Source organism: Drosophila eugracilis, unplaced genomic scaffold (assembly GCF_018153835.1).
Source record: "Drosophila eugracilis isolate 14026-0451.02 unplaced genomic scaffold, ASM1815383v1 contig_2154, whole genome shotgun sequence".
Classification (NCBI taxonomy): Eukaryota; Metazoa; Arthropoda; class Insecta; order Diptera; family Drosophilidae; genus Drosophila; species Drosophila eugracilis.
Window position 1 is genome coordinate 11,525,145 of NW_024573038.1, and position 25,088 is coordinate 11,550,232.

Here is a 25,088-nt window from a genome sequence, read left to right on the forward strand (position 1 = left end):
GGTGTCGGTTTTAACAATGTTCGAATGTAAAATATATGTAGATAAGACTCAATTAAGTTTTAATTTAAAATTAAACAAAAATAAAATGTTTTAAAAAATCATAAAAAATATATAACAACAAATTAGAAATTTTAAGACATAACTATAACTTATACCTCAAAGTAAAGCCCTAATTAGACAAGGTATAGCCCGCTAAAACGTTAACCCTCTGATGCTTATAACCTACCCCCAAATGTAGAGACTTCCGCAATTACCACTAATTGCTGGCGCCTAAGAGGGCGTAAAATTAATTAAATTTACTTGGATTTTTGCACCTCAACTTGCGCCCTGCCATTAATTAGTGGCCATAACGGTAATTTCCTAGCAGGGCTCAAACTTGAGCGTTAAGTTGGTGCGGCTGCTTGAGCAATTCCATGAGCTTGGCTGCATTTTGTCAACCTGATTGGCCAGAAGTTGCCGTCATTAGGAAGCGTTTAGCGTTTTGCTAACCACACAGCTCTCTCTCTCTCTCTCTTAAGGGCAATAATAATTGTGTAATTGCTCAGTCTTAATTGGGAATTAATTAAATATTTTTTATAAAGAAAATTGAGGGTAAAGTTTTTATGGTTTTTGATGGACAAATTTTCATTTTTTATGTTTTATTTTTTAAGTAATTTTCTATTACTAATTAATGCTTGAAATTTGCTACTTAAAATATATTTCAAAAATATTTTAGAGTGCCTATTACGTAAATATAAAACTAAGTTTGATTTTAAGTATTAAAAAAAATTATTAATTATTAAAAAAAAACTTCCCTCCTTCCTGGAAAAACCTTCCCAAAAATTGAAACTCAAATTTTTGCTGTTTCTTTTTATTTTTTGTAGTTTTTTATTGTTTTTTTTCATTCTGGTTTCTGATGTATATATTTTGTGTGTATTTTCTTTATTTTTTGTCTGTTTTTTTTTTTTAGTGTAGAATTTAAATACATTTAAATTTAATTTTAAATTTATGCTATGCACTTCGATCTGCGTTTAAAACATAAAAAATTGCACCGCTCGTTGTTTTTTCAATTTTGTTTTCTTCTCATTTTTTGTTTGTTTTGATTTTTGTTTTTTGCTAAATGATTTTGCCTCTTCTGTATCCATTTTCCTGGCCATTTTCTTGCTTGCTCTATTTTAACAAAGCTTAAGTTTAGTTTACAACTGGAGACTTAAATTTAAATGTTGGCTACGTTTAACTTTAATCTCGCGTTTTCGGTTGTTTTCGTTTTTCTCTTTTCTCGTTAAATCCAATTTTAGGGGGAAACTCAACTTGTTTCGCATGGAAAATTCTTTTTAATTGGGGAAATTGTTGAAAATGATATAGGAAAATCTGAAATATAACATTTAAGCCTTTAACCTTTAAGTTTTTGGCCTTTAACCCCAACTAAAATTCGCAACGAAACGAGTTGGATCCCCCCTCCTTCTCCTAGGTCATGGACAAGTTCAACTCCTCGCTGCCATTGGAAGATGGTGGTCAGAAGATCACCGTTAACGGTCGTCGAAAGTCCGCAGCGGTGGCACCACCACCTCCACCGCTTGCAGAACCACCGCCAGCTGCTCCACCACCCACTGCCCCACCCGCTGCTGCTGCTGATGCCAATTGCCCGCCATATTGCTGGGCATATTGGGCATAGTCCAGACCAACATCGCTGGGTGAATGCAAATGTGGCTTAGCCTCCACTGCCTCCAATTGGGGCGTGGCATCGCGATCATCTAGTCCGCTGCTGCTGTTGTTGTTATGGGAACTGGCACTGCCGCCCCCACCACTACCCCCTCCGCTGAGCAGTAGCTGCTGTTGCTGTTGTTGTTGCTGCTGCTGTTGCTGTTGCTGCTGCTGCTGATGATGGACTGCTGCATGCTGCTGTGCCCCATAGATCTTGGATATGTCAAAGGCGTAGTTGGCCGCCCTATCCTGATACATTTTGGAGTCGAAATACGCCTTGGTCAGGACACTCGGGTCCAAGTAGGCGCTGTAGGCACTCGCCTGCGAGGAGTTGCTTAGATACGAGCTGCGCTCCAGGGCGAATTTGTCCATCTGACCGGAGAGGGTGGCCTGTTTAGGGGGAAGAAATGTGTTTAGATTAAGTTAGGTAATACAAAATGAAAATTATTTAAATAATTTAGTAGTTTTTTTTATTAAGTTTTCTAATATTTTTGCTAAAGATTCCTATCAGAATAGGGAAAAGAAAGCATTTTTAGGATGTTTTTAGGCCCAAAAAGAGTTAATTTTAAAACCAACTCTATAAGGTTATGTAGCCCTTTTAAAAGTTTATTTAATGCATATTTTCATAAAGTATTAAGTAGTTAATTTAATATATTATATATTAATTTATAGTTCCTTTCCCTTACCTTTCTTTGGGAGAATTAACTTTGCCTTACTTTTAGTTTTAATTTTAAACCTTAATACATATTTTATAAAAAGAAATCATAGAGCCTTCTTAAATGTCTTTTCAACAACGATTTAAGCTTAGTTTGTAAGCCAAAAGTATTAAATTTTATATTTTTCTAAGCCATTTTACTTGTTTTAACTGAGAAGCCATGAAAATATTTTCCAAACTAACTCCGCAAGAATATTATTTTAGGCTCTTATAATCTTTTCAAGTATGATATTCAGTAAGTATATATGTACATTGGTTATATATATATCAGTATATATCAGTACATTGGTTACAATAATGCCATTAAAGTCAAATATGCGCCGTTTTGTTCGATTCCTGCGTTCCCAACGAGATGCCAACTTCATAATGGCCCTCTCATAGAAGCTCGCTTCCCTATTGGCAAAGAACTCGGAGCATGGTGCATCTTCGACCACCTCTACACCAGAACGAAAACGTTGATACCATCGTTGTGAGGTGGAAATGGAAACTGTATCGGGTCCATAAACTGCACAAATTTTATTGGCGGCTTGAGATTCATTTTTGCCTGTAACGTAGTAGTACTGTAAAATATGCCGTATTTTCTCTTTATTTTGCTACATGACTGCGACGCTATAACTCTCGAACGACTTAAAAGAAAAGACAATCTATCAAACACGGTTAGCGCGGGAAATGAGCTTTTCAAAAAGGTATAGTACGGCCTGATGCGACGAATAATATTAGAACTACGCGCTTTCAGCGACAACTAGCGAAAATGCGGCAAGACTTTTTTGACAACCTAATATATCAACCTGTGGAAAAATACTCTAAGCTAAATCTACATCAAACCTTAAAGAACATATCTTAAGATTCTAAACTCCACTGACAAAAAATCTCAAATAAAATCATTCATATTAATAGAAATGAAAATGTTTAATAAGCAAGTTGGATGATCTACCTCATTTCTTCAAAGTTTTTCTCTTCACCACTTAACTGCCAACCTTCTAAGGCTTCCCACTAAACTCTCTTAATGATCTCTATCAAAAGAAATCAAAACAAATCAATTTAACGAATATGAAAAATCAATCAAAGATAACTGATAAAAACCACATCCTTAATCGCCATAGCAACCATAACCATAGACCCTAAGCCCCTCAAACGCGTTTCAACCGCTGCAACCTGAAGTGCTTAACCTTCTGATTAGTGCAAATTGCTTAACACTTTTGCGGCTTTATTTGACCAACTAATTGTGGCTAAAGCGGAGAAAACAACCCCCTAGATGGCACTCCACCCCCCTCCCACTCCTGAGAAACGGTCTCAATTTAATTTTATTTGATTTGCAATACGTTTTTCATTTTCATTGCTACACCAGTTGCCAGTTCATCTGGTAGATGGAGGAAATATAAATGGAAAAAGGGAATGGAAATGGAAATGTGAATGTAAATGTGACTGTTAACGGGTACTAAGAACATCAGAGGGTTGTTTTGCTTCATTTCCGTTTTGTTTTGAGTGGTTGCTTTTGGCTCTGAGGGGTTGTATGCCTCCCCCTTTTTCCACAAACTCTAAACACTTGGCTCTGGGCTATAATTATGTTGTTAACACATCATCATCATCATCGTAGTCCTCATCCTTGCCCGTCATTCTGGCCTCCCCAAATCCTCATTCTTCCAGTTTTTGGCTTGTCTGCCGGTGCTGAGAGCGTTTTGGATTACAATTTGATTTGATTTGATTTGCACCCAATTGGGAATTAGTGTCTGTGTTTGTGTGTGTGGGTAAATATTTTGATCCATCGCATTAACGAGTGGATATAGTGTTTGTCTTGCTTTGCCTCAGTTCCGGTTACTTATCCGTGTGGCAGTTAATTGATTTAAAACCCGAGAGGGGGTTATGCAACAACGTCCTGGTGTTCCCAGAGCAGGTGTGGCCATGATGACAATTCACGGTTGTTTAGTCAAGGATTATATGGCAGCTGTGTCAACAATATGTTTTCTAAGTGGGCCATGGAAGTGATCAGTGAAGTGGGGAAGTACAGGTAAGACTAAATGGGAAAAAGGTTATAGCCGGGAATAACCCATAACCTTTCTCTACTCCAAGTTTCTATATCTATCACCAACTTAACAACTATTAACCCACGAAAGCTAGAACATCGCAATCTCTTACAAAGAACCCCCTTAGAAATCTCGACCAGGAATGCTGTCAGCAATTTGCCTTGTCAGAATTTTCAAATCCCGCCCACTATGCAATTTTCTTTTTCGGCGGCTCCAAGGCTGATTCCTCTTCATTCCCATCACTCAATCGAGATTTGTTTGGCTTAAACTTAGTCTATTATTATCGCCGTAGTGCGAGGTATATGATTATCGGCCAACACCCGCACCTCGCATCTGCAACGCCACATCAATCACAGAGTGAAATAGTAGGCATCGCCCTGGAGAATTACATACCACGCCCCTGAATGTGGATAGAATGGACAATGGACAATGGTCGCGAACCGAGAGTCATGGCTTTTAATGGGGCTTTGTTAATCAATTGAAGTTATGGGCATGGGTAGCTGACCACCTGAAGGTTGGAACAATGGCTTCCAACTTTGGCTATTTTCTTGGCTATTCTCGGGATTCCTTGCCAGCTTTCCGCGTGGCAGCTGTTCTAGTTTTTTTGAGGACATTCTCGTTTCCCGATCACCTGTCCAACTTTGTTTGTTTTTACTGTGTTTGCCTGCGCCTGCATGCCTGCCCTTGTTTATCAACTCGATCTGAAGGGAAACCCCCCTACTACTCTTGTCGGAACTGCTAAACATGTAATGACAACTTGCCGGCCAAATCCTTTGGCATGACATGTCAGAAAACTCAATTGGGCCAGGATCTACCGCTTTTCAGCCTGCTTAGTCACGAGGTGCACGGGGAGAAAAAGGGTTTTTAATGATATAAGGATTTCTTTTACTTTAAAATGAAAAAGTTTTAACAACTCATAAGCATAAACTAAGTAAATTTATCTTTAAAATCCAAAGATTGTAGCCCTTTTTGTAGATGATTTTTCATTTTTGTGATTTTACGCGGCTAAAAATGATCTGAAATCCCCAATTTTTTCTCTCTGTGTTAACAAACCGCTTGTTTTCCGCCTTTTAAAGTGGGCGTTTTCCGTAGGAGTTTGTAATTATGTTATTAAGGCGACCCCTCAGTAACCTCCGCCCATGTCCATACACTATATATATCTCTGTAATTGGTCTCTCCGCTACCGTTCAGCGTTTTTGATGGACATGGTGGCACTTGAGGCTTCTGAGGAGTGTGTGGTAGCCGAGGCAAAAGGTGGCAAGGGTATTGGACAGCGAAACTCACCTGCGTCGTGGTTGGCGTCGATGTCTGGCCGAGATGGCTGCCCAGGTGATAGGCAGCCGCTGTGGGACCGGGCGCAAAGTAACCGGGCGTAATGCCTGCAAATGAAAAGAAGAACATTGGGAGATGAATTCTGTTTATAGTGGGGCTAAGGTACATATGGGGTTAAGGGAAAAGAGTTTACGGCAATTATGTTTGGGATGCAGGGCACAGTGGTGAAGGTGTATTAAGATTATTAATTCATTTTTAGTATTTTCGAATGTTAGTTTAAAAATATGATAAATTATCTTAGATTATCTTAAAAATATTCAAAAAAAATTATTCAATACTTTAACTTCAAGGAAAGATTGCTTGAAAAATGTATCATTGGAGTGAAGCTTTTGACCAGCTTTTGACCATCTTTTAAAAAGCCAAAGAGTTGTTCTTTACTTGTTCTTAATTTTTATAAATTTTTTTATTAACGGATTGACTGTTGGTGTCTATTAAATAAGTTAAAAAAGAAAAAGCTATTGCTGAACTATTATATTGCTTGCTTTTCTTTATTTCTTAAATCTATTATATATTATCCATCGATCAAGAGTATCTATTCATCTTTAGCATCTTTCTATCTATAGTATTTTGCCATCTATAGTATCTTTCTATTTATGGTAACAGTCCATCTATGGTATCTATCTATCAAAGGTATCTATCCATCTATAGTGTCTTTCCATATATAGTATCCATTTATCTATAGTATCTATCTATCTATAGTATCTATCTATCTATCTTTAGTATCTTTCTATCTATAGTTTCTATCTATCTATCTATAGTAGACATCTATCTAAAGTATCTGTCCATCTATAGTATCAATCCATCTATAGTATCTATCTATCTATTTAAAGTATCTGTCCATCTTTAGTATCTATCCATCTATAGTACCTATCTATCTGTCTATAGCAACTATCTATAGTATCTATCTATTCATCTATCTTTAGTGTCCATCTATCTGTAGAATCTGTCTATATAGAGTATATAACTATCTAAAGTATCAATCTATCTATAGTACTTTTCTATCTATGGTATCTATCTCTCTATAGTATCCAACTATCTATAGTATCTATCTATCTATAGCATCTTTCTATCTATCTATAGCATCTTTCTATCTATCTATAGCATTTTTCTATCTATCTATAGTATCTACCTATCAATAGTATCTATTTTATTATCAAAACTACTTTTCTATTCCCTAAGATTTTATTCGTATTTTTTGACACTTTGGTTAGCTTTTTAGACATTCCTTTCTATTTATGGTTTATTTACAAGTTTACCTGGCTAAAAGCCTTAAAAGTTAAATTAAAAACTTCTTCAAATTAAGTAAGAAACTGAAGTCTAAAATGTGATCCCAATATTATTTCAAATATAACTTGATTTTTATAATATATGATACATTTGAAATTTGTATCTCTGAGGTCACTTTCGAGCCACTGTCCATCTTGTATCTCAAAATGCAGCTTAAGTTTTTGGCTCAGTTTTGAGGTTGCCTTGGTGTGTGTTTAAAATAATTGCCACTCGAAATATTTGCGTTCTTTGTTCGGTCAACTCTTTCATTTTTTCGTTTAAATACAAATTTTCCCCTCGGGGTCGCCATTTAATTGGGCGCTGAATCAGCTATTTTACTTGGAAATGAATATCAGTCAGATCTCAGAGGAGAGAGAGAGAGTATCTATCTATTTGGTAGATAAAGATAGATATAGAGATGAAGATGTAGTTGCCAGAAAGTCATTATCAATTGCCCTAAACGGTAGTCGTCCATCTGCTCTCCTGGCCTTTTGTTGGCCAAGTTGATAATTACAGGCGCCGCTTATTGAAAGACTTTTTCAGCATTTAATTCATTGATGATGAATGCTGGCGCTATGGATTTTGATTGAGAGACCATAAACCGAATTGGTATCTTCCCAACAAGCAATTAAATTCGCTTAGACAACAGAAACCTACAAATGTTATTATCTCAAGAGATTTCTTTCTTTTCAGGGCTTTTTTTTTTTTGGTGATTTGAAGTAGCGACGGTTTCGGATGCCATCATCATTGTTATTATTATAATAGCGGATTAGGTAGTTGATCCATTGTACTCGATCTTCTACGATAATGACCAGTTGCAGTTAACAAACGGAAGCTCTGAATTTGGAAATCTTTTAATTTGGTATTTTTTTAAGTGGTAAGTGAGTTAAGTTAGGGGATTATAAAGATATTTCTTTATATTTTAACTATCAAAAATGTATATAAACATACGACTTGCCATCTCCTATCAATCCCTTATCAAAATTCCGCCATTAAGTTTAAGTAATTCCACACTTGGCTGCACTTTCTGCTTTCCAAACTCCTTTCCTTTCACAAAGTGCAGTGATGGGTAAGCCACGAGCCAACTAATTCGCTTTATTTATTACGCATTTCCTAGCATTTTTATTATCATTTCCGTTGGGCATAAATCATCCAGACCAAGCGTTAAGGGAAAGGACTAACTTAAACCCAGAAAACTTGCGTTAAATTGAGGGCCGAGGTTAACAACCAGTTTGGGGTGAAAGACAAGAAAAAAAAAGAAACGTGACAAATGCTAATTTAAAACCTCCAACCAATGGTTAAAAACTACAATCCACCCACTTCCACTCCCCTTTTCCATACACCATAGAAAATCATGAATGGAAACTTATGCTTCTGCTTATGGCTCATGTCTCATGGCTCTTCCCTGTCTGAATGTCTCTGTCTGGATGGCGGCTTTCCCTCCTGTCACTCGAATGAGTTGCTAAGCCAGGATGATGACTTCACAGTTTGTCAGCCCAAATGGGTGGTGCCATACATTCTGTGGTTATAAATTATAGGCGGGGGGGATAGTTTTAACATTTTGGCACGCCATCTTCTCATACCCCCAAAAAATCCTCATTATTTCATGTCAAATTTGCATTTGTCTTGAGTCTCAGCCGCGTCTCGTTTCCATAAAACTCAATTATTATTTTGTTTAGTCCTGGGTTTTTGGGTAGTTTTTAAGGGTTTTAAGGTGGAATTTAGTTTTGGGTTGTTATATAAGGATTTATTACACTGTGAAATGGAGATTTCTTAGAGGTTTTTGGGTTTGGTTTTTGAACTAAGTTTTTCTATTTTGGGTTTCTTAATCAAGATTTTGTATTTACTGAGCTTACTTTTCTATTATTTAGCATAATTGATTCATTATTTAAGCAAGTGTAAACTTAAAGTTTAATAATTTTAAGAGTTGGTGAAAAAACAACTTCATAAATCCTTGAAATTGCCAGAAATTTAAGTTTCTACATAAATTTTTACCTATTTCAGAAGTTCTTTAACTTAAAGACCACTTTTATCCTTAAAATTTCAGTTTAATTTTAACAAATATAACTTCTTTTAAGTTTTTTCTAAACTATTTTCTTACTCACCCGCTCTTAACGCCTCCACAGGCACCGATGGATATGGCATTGGATAGGGATAACCATCGCGTCTCAGGGCCTTGGGCTTTCGTCGAGGTCGGTATTTATAGTCCGGATGCTCCTTCATGTGCATGGCCCTAAAAGTACAGTAAACCCTAAGTAAATAAACCTTAAATAAAAAAGATTAAGTTCGCACCTCAATCGTTTGGCCTCATCGATAAACGGACGTTTCTCCTCCTCAGTAAGCAACTTCCATTCGGCACCTGAAAATCAAAATAGTTCTCGTTAAGCCAAAGGATATGTAAATTCGATTTCTATAGCTCTTGTCCAAAATTTGGCAACAACAATTGGAGTGCACTTCCAAGAAGCTGTAGCACATAAGCATAAAGCCTGGTTTGGGGTTACCAACACCAACACCCAACCCCCCCTTGAAAACTTGTCTTGTTGTCTGTGGAAGAAGGATAACAGCAAACAATGTCGTTGTCAGTGGTTGTCTCTTGTCTCACTCTACAGTCTCTACACTATCCGTCTCTTTCTTGCAGGCCCATTGTTAGGGGTTCCCCTTTTCGTTATAGACAGGCTGTGTATGTGTGTGTTTGTGTGTGTATGTCTCTATGTTAACCCCAGCAGGTGGTTTTGGATTTTGTACTTTGGAGTAGGGGTCACTGTAGGAACATTGGAACGTTCTTGAGGGCGTTGGCCAGGCTGTGTACAAGGCACTCCTCCACACACACACACACACACATACACAGAAACACGTGCCACACACATATACGTTTCGGTGTAGAAGCAAGGAGACACATCCTATAAGTGGCACATGGGGTTGCTTTGGCAGGAAACAAGGACTACCATTCTGGATCTCTGGCTTGGCCATTGTGTATTGGGAAATTGCAAATGTTTTTAAGTTAATGTAAAACGTTATAATGACATGTGTCATCAGGACATCTGAAGTGGGGAGATGGTGTCAAGGAGTGACTATGTCGATGGCAGTGGAGTTATGACAATGTCACAAGGACCTTTAGTCTAACAGGTGAAACTGGATTTGCTTGGCCGAGCGGCTTAACCATTTCGCTCGAATGCTTGGGAAATTTTGTAATGATTTCTTGGCTAACATTTAATTATGGAAATTATGCAACTGCTGAAGTGGTTTGGTTTTAATGAGCATGGAATTTGTGCTGTTAGTTAGTCTAATTAATATCTGTTTTAATTTAGTCTTAAGTTTAAGTTGATTAAAGATTGCTGAGTGAGAGTGGGTGTTGAGGGAGTTAAACTTAATGCTGAAAGCAAGCTGTTCTTTCTTAAATGAAGTATAAAATTTGATTATTAAATCTAAGGGTTTTTGTTAGTGTAGTTTGTTAAATTAAAAATGCTTAAAGTTGGTAAACTTTAAGTCAGGGAAGATCTAGTCAGGCAAGTTTAAGTTTAAGACATTAACAAGATGAGCCTACATTTCCCTTACTAATATTACTTTTCCACATATATTTTTTACAAAAGGTTAAGGTTTAAGGTTAAAGATTAAGTCGAAAGCTTAAACTTATTGTTGCTTTAACTAATTTACACAATTCATAAGATAAATTCTATAGTAATTCCCTAAAAGCCAAAGAAAACCCCAGAAAACCCTAAGAAAAGCCAAGAAAATGTTGACATATTGTAAGTAAATTAGTTGATGAATTGCCTGTAAGTATTATACGTTAGGGGGAAGGCAAGTCGCTAATTAGTTATAACGTGTAATTTTAGTGGCTTGTCAAGCGGACACAAAGCCGGAATAATGTCACTTACACACTGGGCCACAAAAGCAGCTGCCATACACACACACACTCACACATCGGAGGCATTGTTATGACAGACAACGATGACAGGGCCAACTGGAAGACTCGTAGTCTTGGCCAAGAAGGAGGAGGAAACGAATGGAGTGTCAGAGCCAGACTTGAACACTGAACAGACTTGAAGGCCCTCATACGTTGGCACAGCCAACGAAAACTATAACAATAAGGCCAATACAAAAGGCTCAAAAGCCTCCTGGTGAACACCCCAACACCCACTTCTGAAACTGCCACCCACTCATAATGGTAAAATACTAATTTATAGATACATTGACAGAGCCAAGGGCCAAGAGCCTCAAACTGGCCAACAAATGAGCAACTCTCCTTCTGGGGACGACACCTTCGAGAGAATGGATTGGGTGGGTGGGGTGGTAAGGGTAAGGGGAAGGCGCCCTGGACATAATAATAAACAAGACCAGCAGCCGTTGGTAGAGGGGGCAGTAAAAGGGGCACATACTTGTAGATACAAGTTGAGCAGTTGAATAAACTAGACCCACAAAAGGATGACAATGACAATGTCTATGTTTGCCCAATGTCTATGATGATGGCGCCCCTTGGCCAAATACACATAGCCAGCTGAAAAGGCAGTAAGAGAATTTTCTCCTCTCTCTCTTTGGCTGGTTGACCAGCTTAATAATTGATAGGAAAAACAAGACAAGCATTTGCCAGTTACCAGTTACCAGTTACCAGTTACCAGTTACCGGCAGTTGTGAGATATTTTCGAGACTCTTTCTGTTACAATTAACAAGTTTTTCCGGCCTGGAAATGTTGCACGTTCGTTCCGCCTAACCCACAGAGCAAATATTTAACCATCACCAGTTGCAGTTTTCAGTTTTCCTTCTTCTTATTTTTTTTCCTGTAGTTACACTTTCCTCTTCTGACTCGTACAAACGGGCTACTTATGGGATTATTTTAGCTTCTGTTCTGTTTGGGGTTCCCTTTTGGGGGCCCACTCATAACGTGGCCAGAGATTAACTTGTTTGCCCAGCAATTTAATGGCCTTAGTTGGAGCGTTGGGAGTTTTCTTGATTTTCATTTGACCAGCAGAAATCTGGCTTATTTGCTGGGCCTTTGTTGTGGAGGGAAAACGTGAGAAGAAGTCTTTGGATTTTCGGGTAAATTAGTGGGTGAAGAATGTTACTTGAAGATTTTGTAAAATATTTTCTATTGTACTCCACTTTTTTGTTTATTTTTTACTAAATTGGAAAGAATTTCACAAGAATTTGTATAGAATGAGTAAAATAAAATTAAAATAAATATGAGAAAAAAACAAAATGAAAATTAGGAAGTGATTTTTAATATATTTATGAACATTAAAAAAGTTTTCTAGTACTAATGGCTGCTTAATTCTTATTTAAATTGGAAAAATTATATAAAAAATACGAATTTAAGTTTATTTACTGAGAAATTAGGAAAGTCTTATGCGATTTCTTGTAAACCTTGAATTCTTGAAATATTATTATGTAAATTTGATTTATTTATCAGTTAAAACTTCCGTAGTTCCAGTACCTTTTACGCCCCAACACACCTTCTTAACTCTAGCTACCCATGATGTTACAAAATATATAGCATACTTATCAGGTACTTTGCAAATAAACTGATTTATGGCCTAAATTTTGGATTAACATAAGATCTAAATATCAACTTATTACAAATTCTTACAAAAGAAATGACGAGATCGTCTCGACCTTACATAAATACAGAATACTGTCCCGATTTTCGGTCCAAAATATCAGTATTTTCTTCTTTACACCGCCAAAGATGATCGTATCATGGAATGTTATATCTTGTTGAGTTCGTATTTAAATTCCCCGTCGAACTGTGTACCACACTCAAAAAGTGCATTTTTTCAGATTTTTCGTAAAATTTTATGATGTTACCCCTTTCCAAAAATGCGAAAATCGCTCTGTCCCGATTTGAGTCTCAAAATATCAGTATTTTCCTCATTACAACGCCAAAGATGATCGTATCATGGAATGTTATATCTTGTTGAGTTCGTATTTAAATTCCCCGTCGAACTGTGTACCACACTCAAAAAGTGAATTTTTTCGGATTTTTCGTAAAATTTTATGACGTTACCCCTTTCCAAAAATGCGAAAATTACTCTGTCCCGATTTGAGTCTCAAAATATCAGTATTTTTAGTTATTTAAATTCCCCTTCGAACTGTGTACCACACTCAAAAAGTGAATTTTTTCGGATTTTTCGTAAAATTTTATGATGTTACCCCTTTCCAAAAATGCGAAAATCGCTCTGTCCCGATTTGAGTCTCAAAATATCAGTATTTTCTTTACTACACCGCCAATGTTGATCGTATCATGGAATGTTATATCTTGTTGAGTTCGTATTTAAATTCCCCGTCGAACTGTGTACCACACTCAAAAAGTGAATTTTTTCAGATTTTTCGTAAAATTTTATGACGTTACCCCTTTCCAAAAATGCGAAAATCGCTCTGTCCCGATTTGAGTCTCAAAATATCAGTATTTTCTTTACTACACCGCCAATGTTGATCGTATCATGGAATGTTATATCTTGTTGAGTTCGTATTTAAATTCCCCGTCGAACTGTGTACCACAAAAAATGTCCATTTTTTCAGATGTTATTATCACAATGATTTCGAAGCCTGGAAAGCAACCCACCGAAGTAGACGCATACAGGCCAATAAGTCTATTATCTGCACTGGGTAAAATGATGGAAAGAGTAATACTGGATCGGATTCTTCGGCTTGAAAGTGTAAGCAGAGCTATTCCAAGGTGGCAGTTTGGTTTCCGAAAAAGTCACGGCACCCATGAACAGCTTCATCGCGCCTGCAGGAGTACGTATCAAGTTTTGAAAAATGAACAACCGACTGGAACATAGGCATAAACTGCAACAAATGTGCCTGTGTCACTTTCTCCACAAGCCCAAAAAACTGCCCAGGCATTTCCATGCTCGGTTCTGTACTTCGTCACGAGTACCTTGGTGTGATTTTGGATAGAGGGCTCACCTTGCAGAGGCACACAACAATGGTGAAGCAGTCAGTGCTTTCAAAGGCAGCAAGTATGTCCTGGCTACTCACGGCAAGAAATAAGCTTTCTTTGTCCAACAAAGTACGAAATTACAAATCGATCATCCGTCCAATCTGGAAGTATGCACTACAGGTCTACGGTGTAGCGTAAATTTTAGATTAACATAAGATCTAAATATCAACTTATTACAAATTCTTACAAAAGAAATGACGAGATCGTCTCGACTTTACATGAATACAAAATTACATAATAATTATGAAATACAAATTTCTCCCCTTTTAATACCACCCCACACCCTTTTCCTAATGAGTTTTGTGTATAAAAAAAAGCATAAAAATCTCCCCCCTTTTCAAAATTTGATTCCACCCATTAAACACCCAGAGCCCACCTGTCAGTTGCCAAGCCAAGCAGCTTCGTAACCTTCACGCCCACTCATCATCATCATACCAGAAACCCCCACCACCCCCCCATCCCATGTAAACTCCTTTGGAAAGCTTTTTCCAATTGCAAACTAATCAATTGTTTGCATTTTATTGAGCAACAAAAGGTGATCGAAGGGTTTGGGCAAAGGCTTGAGTTCGACCTTTTGTGATTGTGTGTGCTGCTGCTGCTGTTTTTTTTTTTTTCATTTTCCCTGCTTTTTCCTACTCCTTATGCCTATTGTTCATCTTTCATTCAAACATTGCTCCTCAACATTCTTCTTGTTTTGTTTTTTTTTGTCTGCTTTTATTAAATATTCCCGCAGGAGCAGAAGGAGCAGCGGGAGCTTTGATTAAAAATAAAGAACATTGTCGATTCGACAGGTTTTTCAATTATTTTGCCAGAATACAACAACAATACTTTTTACGGCAAAGCATGAGAGAGAGCATTATGTTTGTTGCTGCCTTTTGTTTGTGCCACTGCCACTGCCACTGTTGGTAATTCAAATTTCCAGACAGTAATTAATGACAGTTACAATTTCAATTAAGCCAGCGCCGCCGCCGCCGCCGTTTTCTATAACATTCACTTTTTATATTATTTCATTTTACCCACTCATATATACACAATTTTATTTTATTTCCAGCCTTTTGTTTACTTTTTTTTTGTTTTTTTTTTTTTAAACTTTTTGTTTGGCGAATAAAATAAATGGCAACGCCAACGGCGACGGCGTCTGTAGCTGAAGTGGCCACTCCACTGTAGCCACCTCTCGCTTGCTCTCGCCCTGCTACCATCTCTTTCTAACTACCATCTCTATCGCACACAGTGGTGAAAGAAGAAGAAGAAAAAAAAAAAAGAGTAGCTTTCGCGCCGCCATTTTTTGTGGCGCCTTTGTTTATGCCACAGTTTATGGCACAACCTCCACATCCTCTAACTTGGACATCTTCTTGTGGCTTTTTTTTGTTGCCTTTTTCTGTTTGCCAATTTCTCATAATGAGCGTTGTTGTTATTGTTGAATTATTCATTTAATTGAATGTTGGCTTAACTTTTTAAACTTTTTTCAAGTGCAAAAAACTTTGACATTTTGTGTAAATGTGGCAAATGTCTGCCTTTGCTTTTCTTTTTTTTACCATTTTGCTGGCTTTGTTTATTTAAATAAATCGTTTTTGTTCTGCTCTTTGGGTGTAAGGAAAGTTTTTGAAAATTGTCCTCGGGTCTAATAATGGCTTAGAAGAAGTGATAAGTTCAGTGAAAGTGGGTGTGGTTGGGTAGAAAGTGGGTATAAATTAGCCAGAGGGGGGTTTGACTTGATTTTTAATGAGTTTTTATACATTAAATATTATTGCAAAATATATATATTTTTTAGGGTCTTATTTTGAAGATTTCTTAAAATATTTTTAAGGAAATTTACATTTAGAATAGCTTAAAAATAAATTAGAAAACTCATCTCCTTGAATTTATAATCAAACTTTAACGCAATTAATTCTCGCCTTTTTGTAAAAAAAAACCTAACTTTAGCCTTAAAAATAAATAAAATATAAATGATATCCCAAAATAAAAATATTACAATTTTGTTAAGAATAAAAAAAAAATATTTATCCCTAAAAAAAGAGAAACCCCCAAAATAGGTTAACTAAAAACCATGTAAAGGACCATCTCTGGACGTTCATTTTTACTTTTAACCAACCTGCTGGCTGACAATACAGTTTGGCCCCACTCTGGCCCAGTTCCACCTTTTGCCACAAAAGCAAAAAAATATCAAGCTCCCCAGTCCTATCTCCTCCTCCTCCTACTACATTTTCCACCCGCTCTAAACAAACTTAACAAAGACTGCAACTGACAGCAAATATTACTGAAAGTTCGAGGAGGAGCGAGAAGGAGGAGCTGTCAATTCGCATAATGGATTTGCCAAAAAGCGGACTAAAAAGGAAAATGTGAAAGGCGAACAAAAGCTTTTTCAGCAGCCAACAACAACAACAAGCAGGAAAAAATCGAAAGAAAATTCAAGTTTGCTTCTAAATTGTATTTAAGTTTGCTGAATGTAGAACCCATCGATATGTTTACTTGAACTCTTGGCATTGGGAAAAGAAAAGCTAAATGGAAGTACAATACGAATATAAGGAGAAGAGAAGTTTATGGGAGGGAAAAGTACCTTCCCCTTGGTACAGGAAACCCCTTTTTCTTCTGTTGTATTCACATCCTTCAGATGCAGCGAGTTTCCCTGTTGTTGCTCTTTGGTCCGCTCAACTGGATGGCAAGTGAGTCGCATTTAATTTGCCTTTGTTTCCCGCCAAACAATGGCTAAATAAAAATGCAAGAAAAAGTCATTTAACGAGTGCTCGTCTACAGGGGGGGAGTTCTAGGTGGGATTGCTTACCCAGGGGAAACCCTAAACCCGCCCCCCTTGATGAGTTTTTTTTTATTAAAAAATTGCACAAAAAGCTGGCGAAAAAAATGTATCCTCAAAGTTCAGATCGATGAAAATGAGCCCAAGATGAGTTTGTCTTTTGGTTTTGATTTGAATTTTCTTCTTTTTTTTTTTTGATTATTTGCTATCATTGTTATGACAGCAGCTACTGATTAGTCAGTCCAACAATCTATATAGGATTCTCATCCAATATGCATGAGCTGATCGAAAAAAGGTAGAGTCCTAAGAACTGGCTTTGTTATGCTAAAGAACTTGCCTGTCAGAAGCTGCCACGTGTCGAGGGCTGCAAGTTGGATGAAAATTGAATTTACTTGGCCGTTTGCAGAGAGAGAAAAGTTTGGGAATTTTTGTGATCTTTTCTCATGGAGGAATATTTAGAAACTCTTTAAATACAAAATTTATGATTTAAATTAAACATTTTGCTAAGTTGGTTTATGGGAAAAAGCTAGAAAAGTTTTAAACAAAAACTAAACAGCAAATTAAGACAGTCAAAAAGTTGTTACCCAAAAAGTCTCTCAACTTTAATACCAAACCTACCATTAAGCATCTCTTTTTAAGCTGTAAATATTCTTTAATCATAAAATATATTTCAAAAAAAAAGAAACCTTATTTCTCCCAGTGATTTGGCTGAAAAACTGCAAGCCCAAAACGAGCCGAGACCCAAAGACCCGATAAGACTTGCGTGGGATTATCCGACGACGCTCAGAGCCCTCCCAAAAATAAACTACTTAACTTTGCAACTAGTTAAGCGGGTGAGAGACAAAGCTTGCCGTTGTGATTTGGCGAATCTCATATAATCAGTTGGGTGGGTGATAGTGGATCTACGGACAAGGTCGTACCCAAAAGACCGAACCCCTTCTACGAGCGTAATCAACAGCTTCCTGCGCTGGTTCTTCCTGCTCATTGTTTGACAGCCGCTTGTCACTTTTGACAGTTTCGTTGAGTGGCGGCGGCGGCGGGTGTTTCGTTTGGCTTTGGTTTTGGTTTTGGTTTGTCATTGCCATTGTACAGTTGGGTATTACGTTGATTAGTTTAACTTGCATAAGAGATAGGGATGGGAGTGAGTGGGTGCGAGAGATTGGCAGGTCGTGTGCCGCATTTTAATTTCGTTTTGTATTATTGCCAGCCTCAGCCTTTGTCCACAGATTAAACACATTTCGAAAGAAACGCTGCCACCAGATAACCGAGACATTCGTGGCTTGTCTTACACAAAGCCCTTTGGAAAAGTGAAACTGAAGTGAGTTTGGTATTTGGGTCTTAAAATAGTTTGTTTGTTCTGGAAATAACAGCTTTCAGGGAGAAGGCGATTGAGAAGGTACTTATGGTTGGTTGGGTTTGTCTGTTTCAAGAAATGGAACAAATTTGTAGCACAAAATACTAGGAAACTAACATAAAGTCATCTTCCCAATCCGAAAATCTTCAATCAAAATCTTCTTTCAAAACTTCAAAAACTCACCCAGCCTCTTGGAAATCTCCGAATTATGCATCTTGGGATTATCCTGAGCTATCTTCCGCCGTTGAAGACGCGACCAGACCATGAAGGCGTTCATTGGACGTTTTATGTGCTCCTCGTTCTGGCGCTTCGTTGTGTTCTGGATCATCAGGCTGAAGAAGACATCGCTGAGGGGGAGGATTAAAGGAAAAGCTAGTTAGGTTACCAACTTTACACATATTTTTAGTTTCCAGTTTACTGTATAAACTATTTTTACATTAACTAAACTTAACTTAAAACTCACCTGGCACTGCTGCCACTATTCATGAGGCTGCCCATGTTCTGATGCAGATTGCTGATGGGCGAGGCCTGGGAATTGTGATGCAGATGGGCGGCTGCTGCGGCGGCCATTACGCTGCTCGAGGCTGGAGCACTGTGGTGACTGTTAGCTGAACTGCCCCCAGCACTGGCTGAACCACCGCCCAGCTGGGAACTGCCGTTGCTATGCGGCTGATGGCTCAGCGACTGCGATTGACTGTGATGCGAGCCCGAGGATGAGGACACCGCTGGTTGACTCTGCTGCTGCTGCTGCTGTTGCTGCTGACCAGTCGGGTGGTGCTGATGCAACTGCGAGTGATGGTGCGCCAAATGGAGTGCCGAGTGTGGATGCAGACCCAAACCAGTAGAACCGTTGGGGGATCCGTTGCTGCTGTTGCTACTGCACGGGTGGTGCTGATGCTGCTGCTGATGCTGCGGCGACTGGTGGGGATGATGGTGCTGGTGATTCAGCGACAATTGCTGGCTGTGCAGGTGATGTGAGTGCCCTAATCCTTGGTCAGATTGTTGCTGTTGCTGCTGCTGCTGTTGATGCACCGCCGCTGCCAATTGGCCGAGATGGTGCGATCCGCCGCCGGTGCCCAGGTGAGTTTGCAGGGGATGAGCTAGCGATAGGCCGGTGAGCGACAGGTGCGTGGACAGACGTTCCATCATATCGCAGAGGGAGTCGGACTACCTCGATGCCTCAATCTCTGGTCCTCGAGTCGGCGGGCGGACTGGGTGCTGGTGCTGGAGCTAGTGGTGGAGCTGGAGCTGGAACTGGAACTGGTGGTGGTGAAAAGTTTTTGATGCGTTGAGCTGGGGGGTGGAGAGGTGAGCGTTTTGGTTAACTAATTACCAGATAATTCACCTCAAACCCTCTATCTAAACCTTTGCCTAACCTAATGGTCTGGAATTTAGCTCAAAATGGGCAGCAAATCTCTTTGAGAAGCAACCTTAGTTCAAATCCATGCAAATATCCACTGCAGATGACACATTTGCTAAGGATAATGCGTGGTAAAAAGCTGGCTAGAAATGAGGAAGTGTAAAAAGGACTCTTACTCGTTCGCCCCCTGCTCACATCAGGCATATGTCCCCGGCACGCCCGCACTCGAGATCTCCGGTCCAGAAGGTTGAGGAAATCCGTAAACCCAAACTGAATGCGAATCCGAAAGGGACCATTAAACAAATTGAAAGCGTTTAGCCGGACGTTGGCTTCTTGACCCTTTTCCCCTTTTCCCCTCTTTCTGCCTTAACCTATTTAACACGTCTGCGAAAGGGAGTCCATCAAGTGGTCCACAGACCACGTAAATCCCGCTTATAATGCACGCACATGTGGCATTGAAAGAGCCGGAATATTGAAGCCTATCAACGTGCCACATGACCAGCTCAAAACCCCCCGTCTGTCCAAAACAAGCAGCTTGGGTGCAAAAGCAGAGTATACAAAAATGTAAAATGTGGAAAGAAATGGATTTCAAGTGCCCCGTCGGATAATGGAAAGGATGGACGACGTCGTCGTGGTAGTCGCTCCTTCTGCTGTTTTTGGTTCCTGTTCCTGTTCCGTTTTTAAGGGTTGACATTTGGCCAACAAACAATGGGTTGTGGCAAGGAGTGAGTAGATTTTTCGAATCCAATTCCGGTTGAGCTGAGGTGGCAACCGCCAGCGCGGCTTGCAAGTGGTTTTATTTTTTTGGGCCAGGAGACCACGACGACTCCACTTGGCTTTGTTTTTCCTTTGTTTTTTTGTGTCCCCGAAGAATGGGCTTCAGACGACATACTTTTAAGAGCTCAAATCAATTAGTTAATTGATTAACAATGCCCTATGCCCTGTCTAGAGGGGGGGGTCAGATAGGAATAATTAATATATTATGATTATTTTTGTGGGGGGTAGTTGGCTAATTACAGACGATTGGGTGTGGCACAAAGCCTTTGTTTGGGTTTGCTTTTTGGTATTCATGGCTTGTAAGGCTAAGCTTGGTAAGTGAATGAATTTTCAAGTTAAAGTTTGAGAGCCATTAAGGTTATTATTCTATTATGGAAATTTCAACTTTAAGAGAAGTTTGTAAAGAATTTAATATAAATATTTTTCTTATCAGCCAATTATTAAATATTTTCAAAAATTGTTAAGCAAATATTTGTTTTGCTTAACTCAAATATGTTTAAATTAAATTAAGCAAATTAAACAAAAGTCTTCGACATATTTCTTGGCTTTATAATAAAGTCATCTGTTTTATAAATAAATTTGAAAAGGTTCTTGAAAAATTCAACTTAAATTTATTTATTTAACCAGACCAAATTTAGCTTCCAATATTTGGTTAAGAAAAAAGAAGATGATGCTAAAAAATATAAATAAAAATATATTTTTGGAACTCATGCTGAACTTGGAGAATATATTTAAAGGGTTAACAGTGGATAAGGAGGGGGACAATTAACTTTTAAAAATGTAAAAAAGGGTCAACTTTGAATGTTTTTACTTGGACTTAAAGTAAATTTTAAATAAAATAATTAAAGAACTTTCTAAAAACTATAAAAACAGTTTGCTTAAGCAGTTAATAAGTTAAATATAAACAAATTTTGCTAAGTAATTAATCAAAGTTCTTCCCAGATTTCCCCATATTTTTGACTCCCTTTATTAACTGGCCATTTCTGTTCTTTAAACATTTATCTTTATCTGTCCAAATCGAGTGTTTTCTCTGCTGCTGCTGCCATATTCCGCAGTCACTTATTTTTTTTGGCCCTGTTCATTGGCATTCCATTGGCCATGCAACCCATCTTGGCCAATAACTTGTACTACGCGGGGCGACATCTGTACTGCTTCCGGGCATTACCCACTTGGTGTTAAAGTAAAAATTGCCCAGGCATGCGTATTAAGCATGAAATTTATTTTTTAAAGAAAAAGAGGAGGAGGAGTTGGATCTGAGAAGAGCAGGCAGGGAGGTAGGGAGTCCCAGGGAGAGACACGCATATTTGTAATCCTTATGGAGTGCAAACAAATTTCTGTGTTGTCAAGTTGCTCTCCTTATTTCTGCTCCTCTTTTTCAAGTTCGGCATGGGTAAGGTAGGTGCACTGAGAGAAAATATTGGGTACTATAAAATACTAATACTTTCTTTTATTATAAAACTAATTAAAGGGGTTTGAAATCTTGAAAGTTTAAAAGAAAAATAAGTTTGACAAAGTTTGAAAATTTAAAATTTTTTTGATATATTTTTAGTTTGTAATGAATTTTCTTTTTTAAGGGTCAATTTTAAGTTAAAAATCTTTATTTTTGTTAAGAATTAAAAACAAAATTTTACAAAATTTTAAAGTTGAAAGAAACATAAAAAATCATCCTAAAAGAATGCCGTAAAAAGCGTTCCTTAACTCAATTTCTTTAAAATTCCCAACAAGTTATGGCCTTTGTTTTCCGATAACTTAAGATTGCATTCCCAAAGGTAAACTAAAACCTGCCTTTTAAGTCTTGTTATATTTATAAGTTCTACATTTTTATTTTGTTTATCAAACAGCTTTAAATATTATTATTTTTTTTCATTATTTTAACACTAACATGGCAACACCTTAGCGTTTATTGAAGTTGTAAAAGTTGCCATAAAACTGGAAATGACAATGTTGAACTGGCATTTTATTCGCAATGTGTCTGTGTGGCAGTGGCAGTTGCAGTTGCACCGCAGGGCCACCATTCGATACGACGGTTGCACCACCAGCTGTGCACAAATTGCACTCCAGATATTTTTATTTGCTGTGAATATGGCCAGCCAGCCAGCCAGCCAGCTCCTTGCCCCTTGAAAACAAAAAAAAGGCAGCTCCACTGATATTTATTTGTAACGGAAATGCGACCGTTAAGTCCGAAAGTCCGTGGGTATTCTCAGGGTGTTAATCTAGTAGCCTTAATAGATAACCCAACAGTCAACCCTCTTTATCATGGAAATCAGAATCGAAGTTAACTCTCTTTCTCTCAGTAGGAGTAAAAATTAACCCGCTGGCCACTTGAGTTTCGGTTGCCATATCTATAGACCCACTCATAACCCCCGCTACTACTAAACCTTTTTTTTTTTTTCTTGGCCTTGTTGTTGCTGCTTCTCGTTCATTTGTTCATCCGTTTGTTGGTGTGTCAAACAAGAATTATGATCGGCTTAGCCACATGCTGAGCTCAAGATCTCTCCCCTTCTTGTTCTGGGGCCAAGAGGAGTCTCGAGGCAGTCTGCAGTCTTCAGTTTGGAGTCTCTTTTTGGATTCTCAATACAGGTAGAGCTTTAAGTGTCTCCACTTTGTGTTGAAATGTATCGCAGATGCAGAGAGTTTCGAGCTCCCAGAGCTCCCAAAGAGCCTCCATTCAAAAGTGTCGTCTTGGCCGCCCGCTGCGAACGGATCTTCTCAGGGCCCTAAGCCGCTGGGCCCCCTAATGTTTGTAATTAAGAACTTTCACACTCGCAACAATCGCCTCGTAAACGTGTAGACCCCCCTCCCCACCCCTCTAGAGCTTCCTAAGGTTTAGTGTCAAGTTCGTGCCAAGGGCAAAGAATTGATACAAAGTCATTGGCCAAAAGATATAGATACTGAATATATATATATATATAAAACCAAATATTAATTAGAATTCTTGGCAAACTCTTGTTTTTTTTCTTTCTGTATTTACAGAATTTATTTAACAAATAGAATGGCCTAAACAATAGAGGTAAATACATTCGATTGACATCTGGTTCGGATCTCCTCCATTTGGCTTGCAAAATAATTTCACAAATTTTTTTTATTGTTTAAACAATTGGCTTGGTTTTTCATTCGGTTGTATGGCCAAGTCCAAAGTCGATTTCGAAGAAGGGGGCACGTCACATTCAACATTCCATATTGTTGTCACCAAAATTTCTTAAGTAAATATTAATAAAACATACTTTGTTTTCCCTTATTTCTTTTATTATTATTATTTGCTCTAATTGCGTCATTTAAAAGGGGGTTTTTGACTTTGCCTTGCTGCTTTTTGTTATATTCTCTGACGCGGTTTTTCATTTAAACTTGTATAGTTTCGAAATTAAGTTAACTAAACAACAAACGCTGGTTATTGAGTTGAGGAAGAGGTAAACGGAGCTGACTTTAATTCAAGTGGAAGATCGAAAGCAAAAGTAAACACTCTTCGAGTGGTGGCCATAAAGATTCCGACAATGATTGGGCAGAAAATGAAAAGAGGAAAATCCTGAAATTATCCAAACAATAAAATCTGTTGATTCCCCTCAAACTTGGGCTCTCTCTTTCTCTGGTGTTTACCTAATTGATGGCCAAGAAAAGTTGTTCAAATTGCGTTCTGAATGGCCAGGAATTAAGTTGAGTTTTTAGAATTATGAAAGGTGGTTTTTAATTGATTTTTTAAATGGGAATTTGGTAAGGGTTAAGAAAGGAATTTAGTGAAGTTTTTAAAAGTTTAGAAAGGCTTTTAGGTAAGATATTTTAAGCTTATGTAAACGGAGGTTAATTCTTGGCAAAAACATGGCTAACAAAAGCTTCGAACTTGATGATTCCCTTTTCTAGTTTAACCCAAATCTTGAATTTATAAACCCTATCACTAAATTTCACTCAAAAGTACCCCCCAAACTCACCTCGAAAAGTTCTGCATTTCCTTTGTATTTCCCGTTTTCCCGGCGATTCCAATCAAATATTCGATGGCAGCATATATGCGGAATATACTACCGTATCATCTGAATAATATAAGTTTTATGGTTTGTTTTCTAACGCTTATGAATTTCCACACTTCCAGCGGCCATAAAATATTGAATTTGTTGACTTTTATGATCTGTTTCGTAACCGAATATGTTTGACGAACACTAAAGATACGAGTATCTGCTATCACTAGTTAATGTTGATTTGTGTGTTGTTGGGTTTCCATTCATTGGTAAGATACTTAAAGATGCCACTAGCTTGCCACAAAGAATGAAGCTTCTTCTGATTTGAAGTTTTAACGAGAGAAATAAGTAGCTTAGGATTTCACTTTAAGGGCTTTGTTGTGTTTGTTTTTTCTTTTTTGTAACGTTTAGGTTTTATTTTGATTTGAATTTATGTTTGTTTTTGTGATGTGAGCACTTTAAAATTTGATATCATATGAGCACTGTTTTGGGGTTTTTTTTATTAGAATGTTGAAGAAAAGTTTTTGCTTTTTTTTAGGTTAAACTTTTACTTTTCGTTTTTGTACGAGAAAAGTTTGTTTATGTTTTTTCTGTTTTTTTTTTATTTTATTTTTTTGGGCAATTGCCTTTTAATTTTTTGTTATTTCTTTCTGAGTTTCTTGTGAGGGGGCTAAAACCGTCGCTAGCTGTTGGCTGATCGGCTCTTCTTGGCCAAGTTGGCTGTTTGCTGCATCTAAGCGCGCTTTGGCGGCTATTCAACGGATCCGTTCCGACGCGTAACTAAAAACTTGGCGCGCGCTCTCTTCAAAAACACACACGAGCCAAAAAACGAGTCTTTTCTGTTCTCCCTCCTCTACCCCCCCCTTCAGCATTCACGAACCCTCGCTAAGGGGGCGGGGGGCGTGGCAGGTGGGGCTATGAGACAGCTGCTATGTAACAGT

At 38.0% G+C, this 25,088-nt stretch overlaps 1 protein-coding gene across 3 annotated transcripts; it reads right to left on the reverse strand.

Annotated features, from left to right (window-relative positions):
* Window positions 1-787: 787 nt before the first annotated feature.
* LOC108106004 (transcription factor SOX-13) lies at window positions 788-24,606 on the reverse strand. 3 transcript variants are annotated; one of them, XM_017212848.2, is made up of 7 exons: window positions 24,124-24,606; window positions 18,527-19,317; window positions 18,247-18,410; window positions 9,313-9,379; window positions 9,126-9,253; window positions 5,707-5,801; window positions 788-2,073 (listed from the first exon to the last, which is right to left on the reverse strand). In XM_017212848.2, the coding sequence occupies exons 2-7, from the start codon at window positions 19,210-19,212 to the stop codon at window positions 1,495-1,497; spliced, it is 1,719 nt and encodes a 572-aa protein (XP_017068337.1). In that variant the 5' UTR covers window positions 19,213-19,317; window positions 24,124-24,606; the 3' UTR covers window positions 788-1,494. The 3 variants fall into 3 exon arrangements, with proteins under 3 accessions (XP_017068337.1, XP_017068336.1, XP_017068335.1); XM_017212847.2 differs by having other exon boundaries at window positions 18,527-19,323; XM_017212846.2 differs by having other exon boundaries at window positions 18,527-19,356.
* Between the last annotated feature and the right edge of the window lie 482 nt (window positions 24,607-25,088).

Coding starts and splice junctions, on each gene's coding strand:
- LOC108106004 (XM_017212848.2), bottom strand. CDS start 19,212: ATGATGGAACGTCTGTCCACGCACCTGTCGCTCACCGGCCTATCGCTA. Junction 5,802..9,125: donor TGTGGAGGCGTTAAGAGCGG/GTGAGTAAGAAA, acceptor TTTCATTTGCAG/GCATTACGCCCGGTTACTTT. Junction 2,074..5,706: donor CGACGCCAACCACGACGCAG/GTGAGTTTCGCT, acceptor CCCCCTAAACAG/GCCACCCTCTCCGGTCAGAT.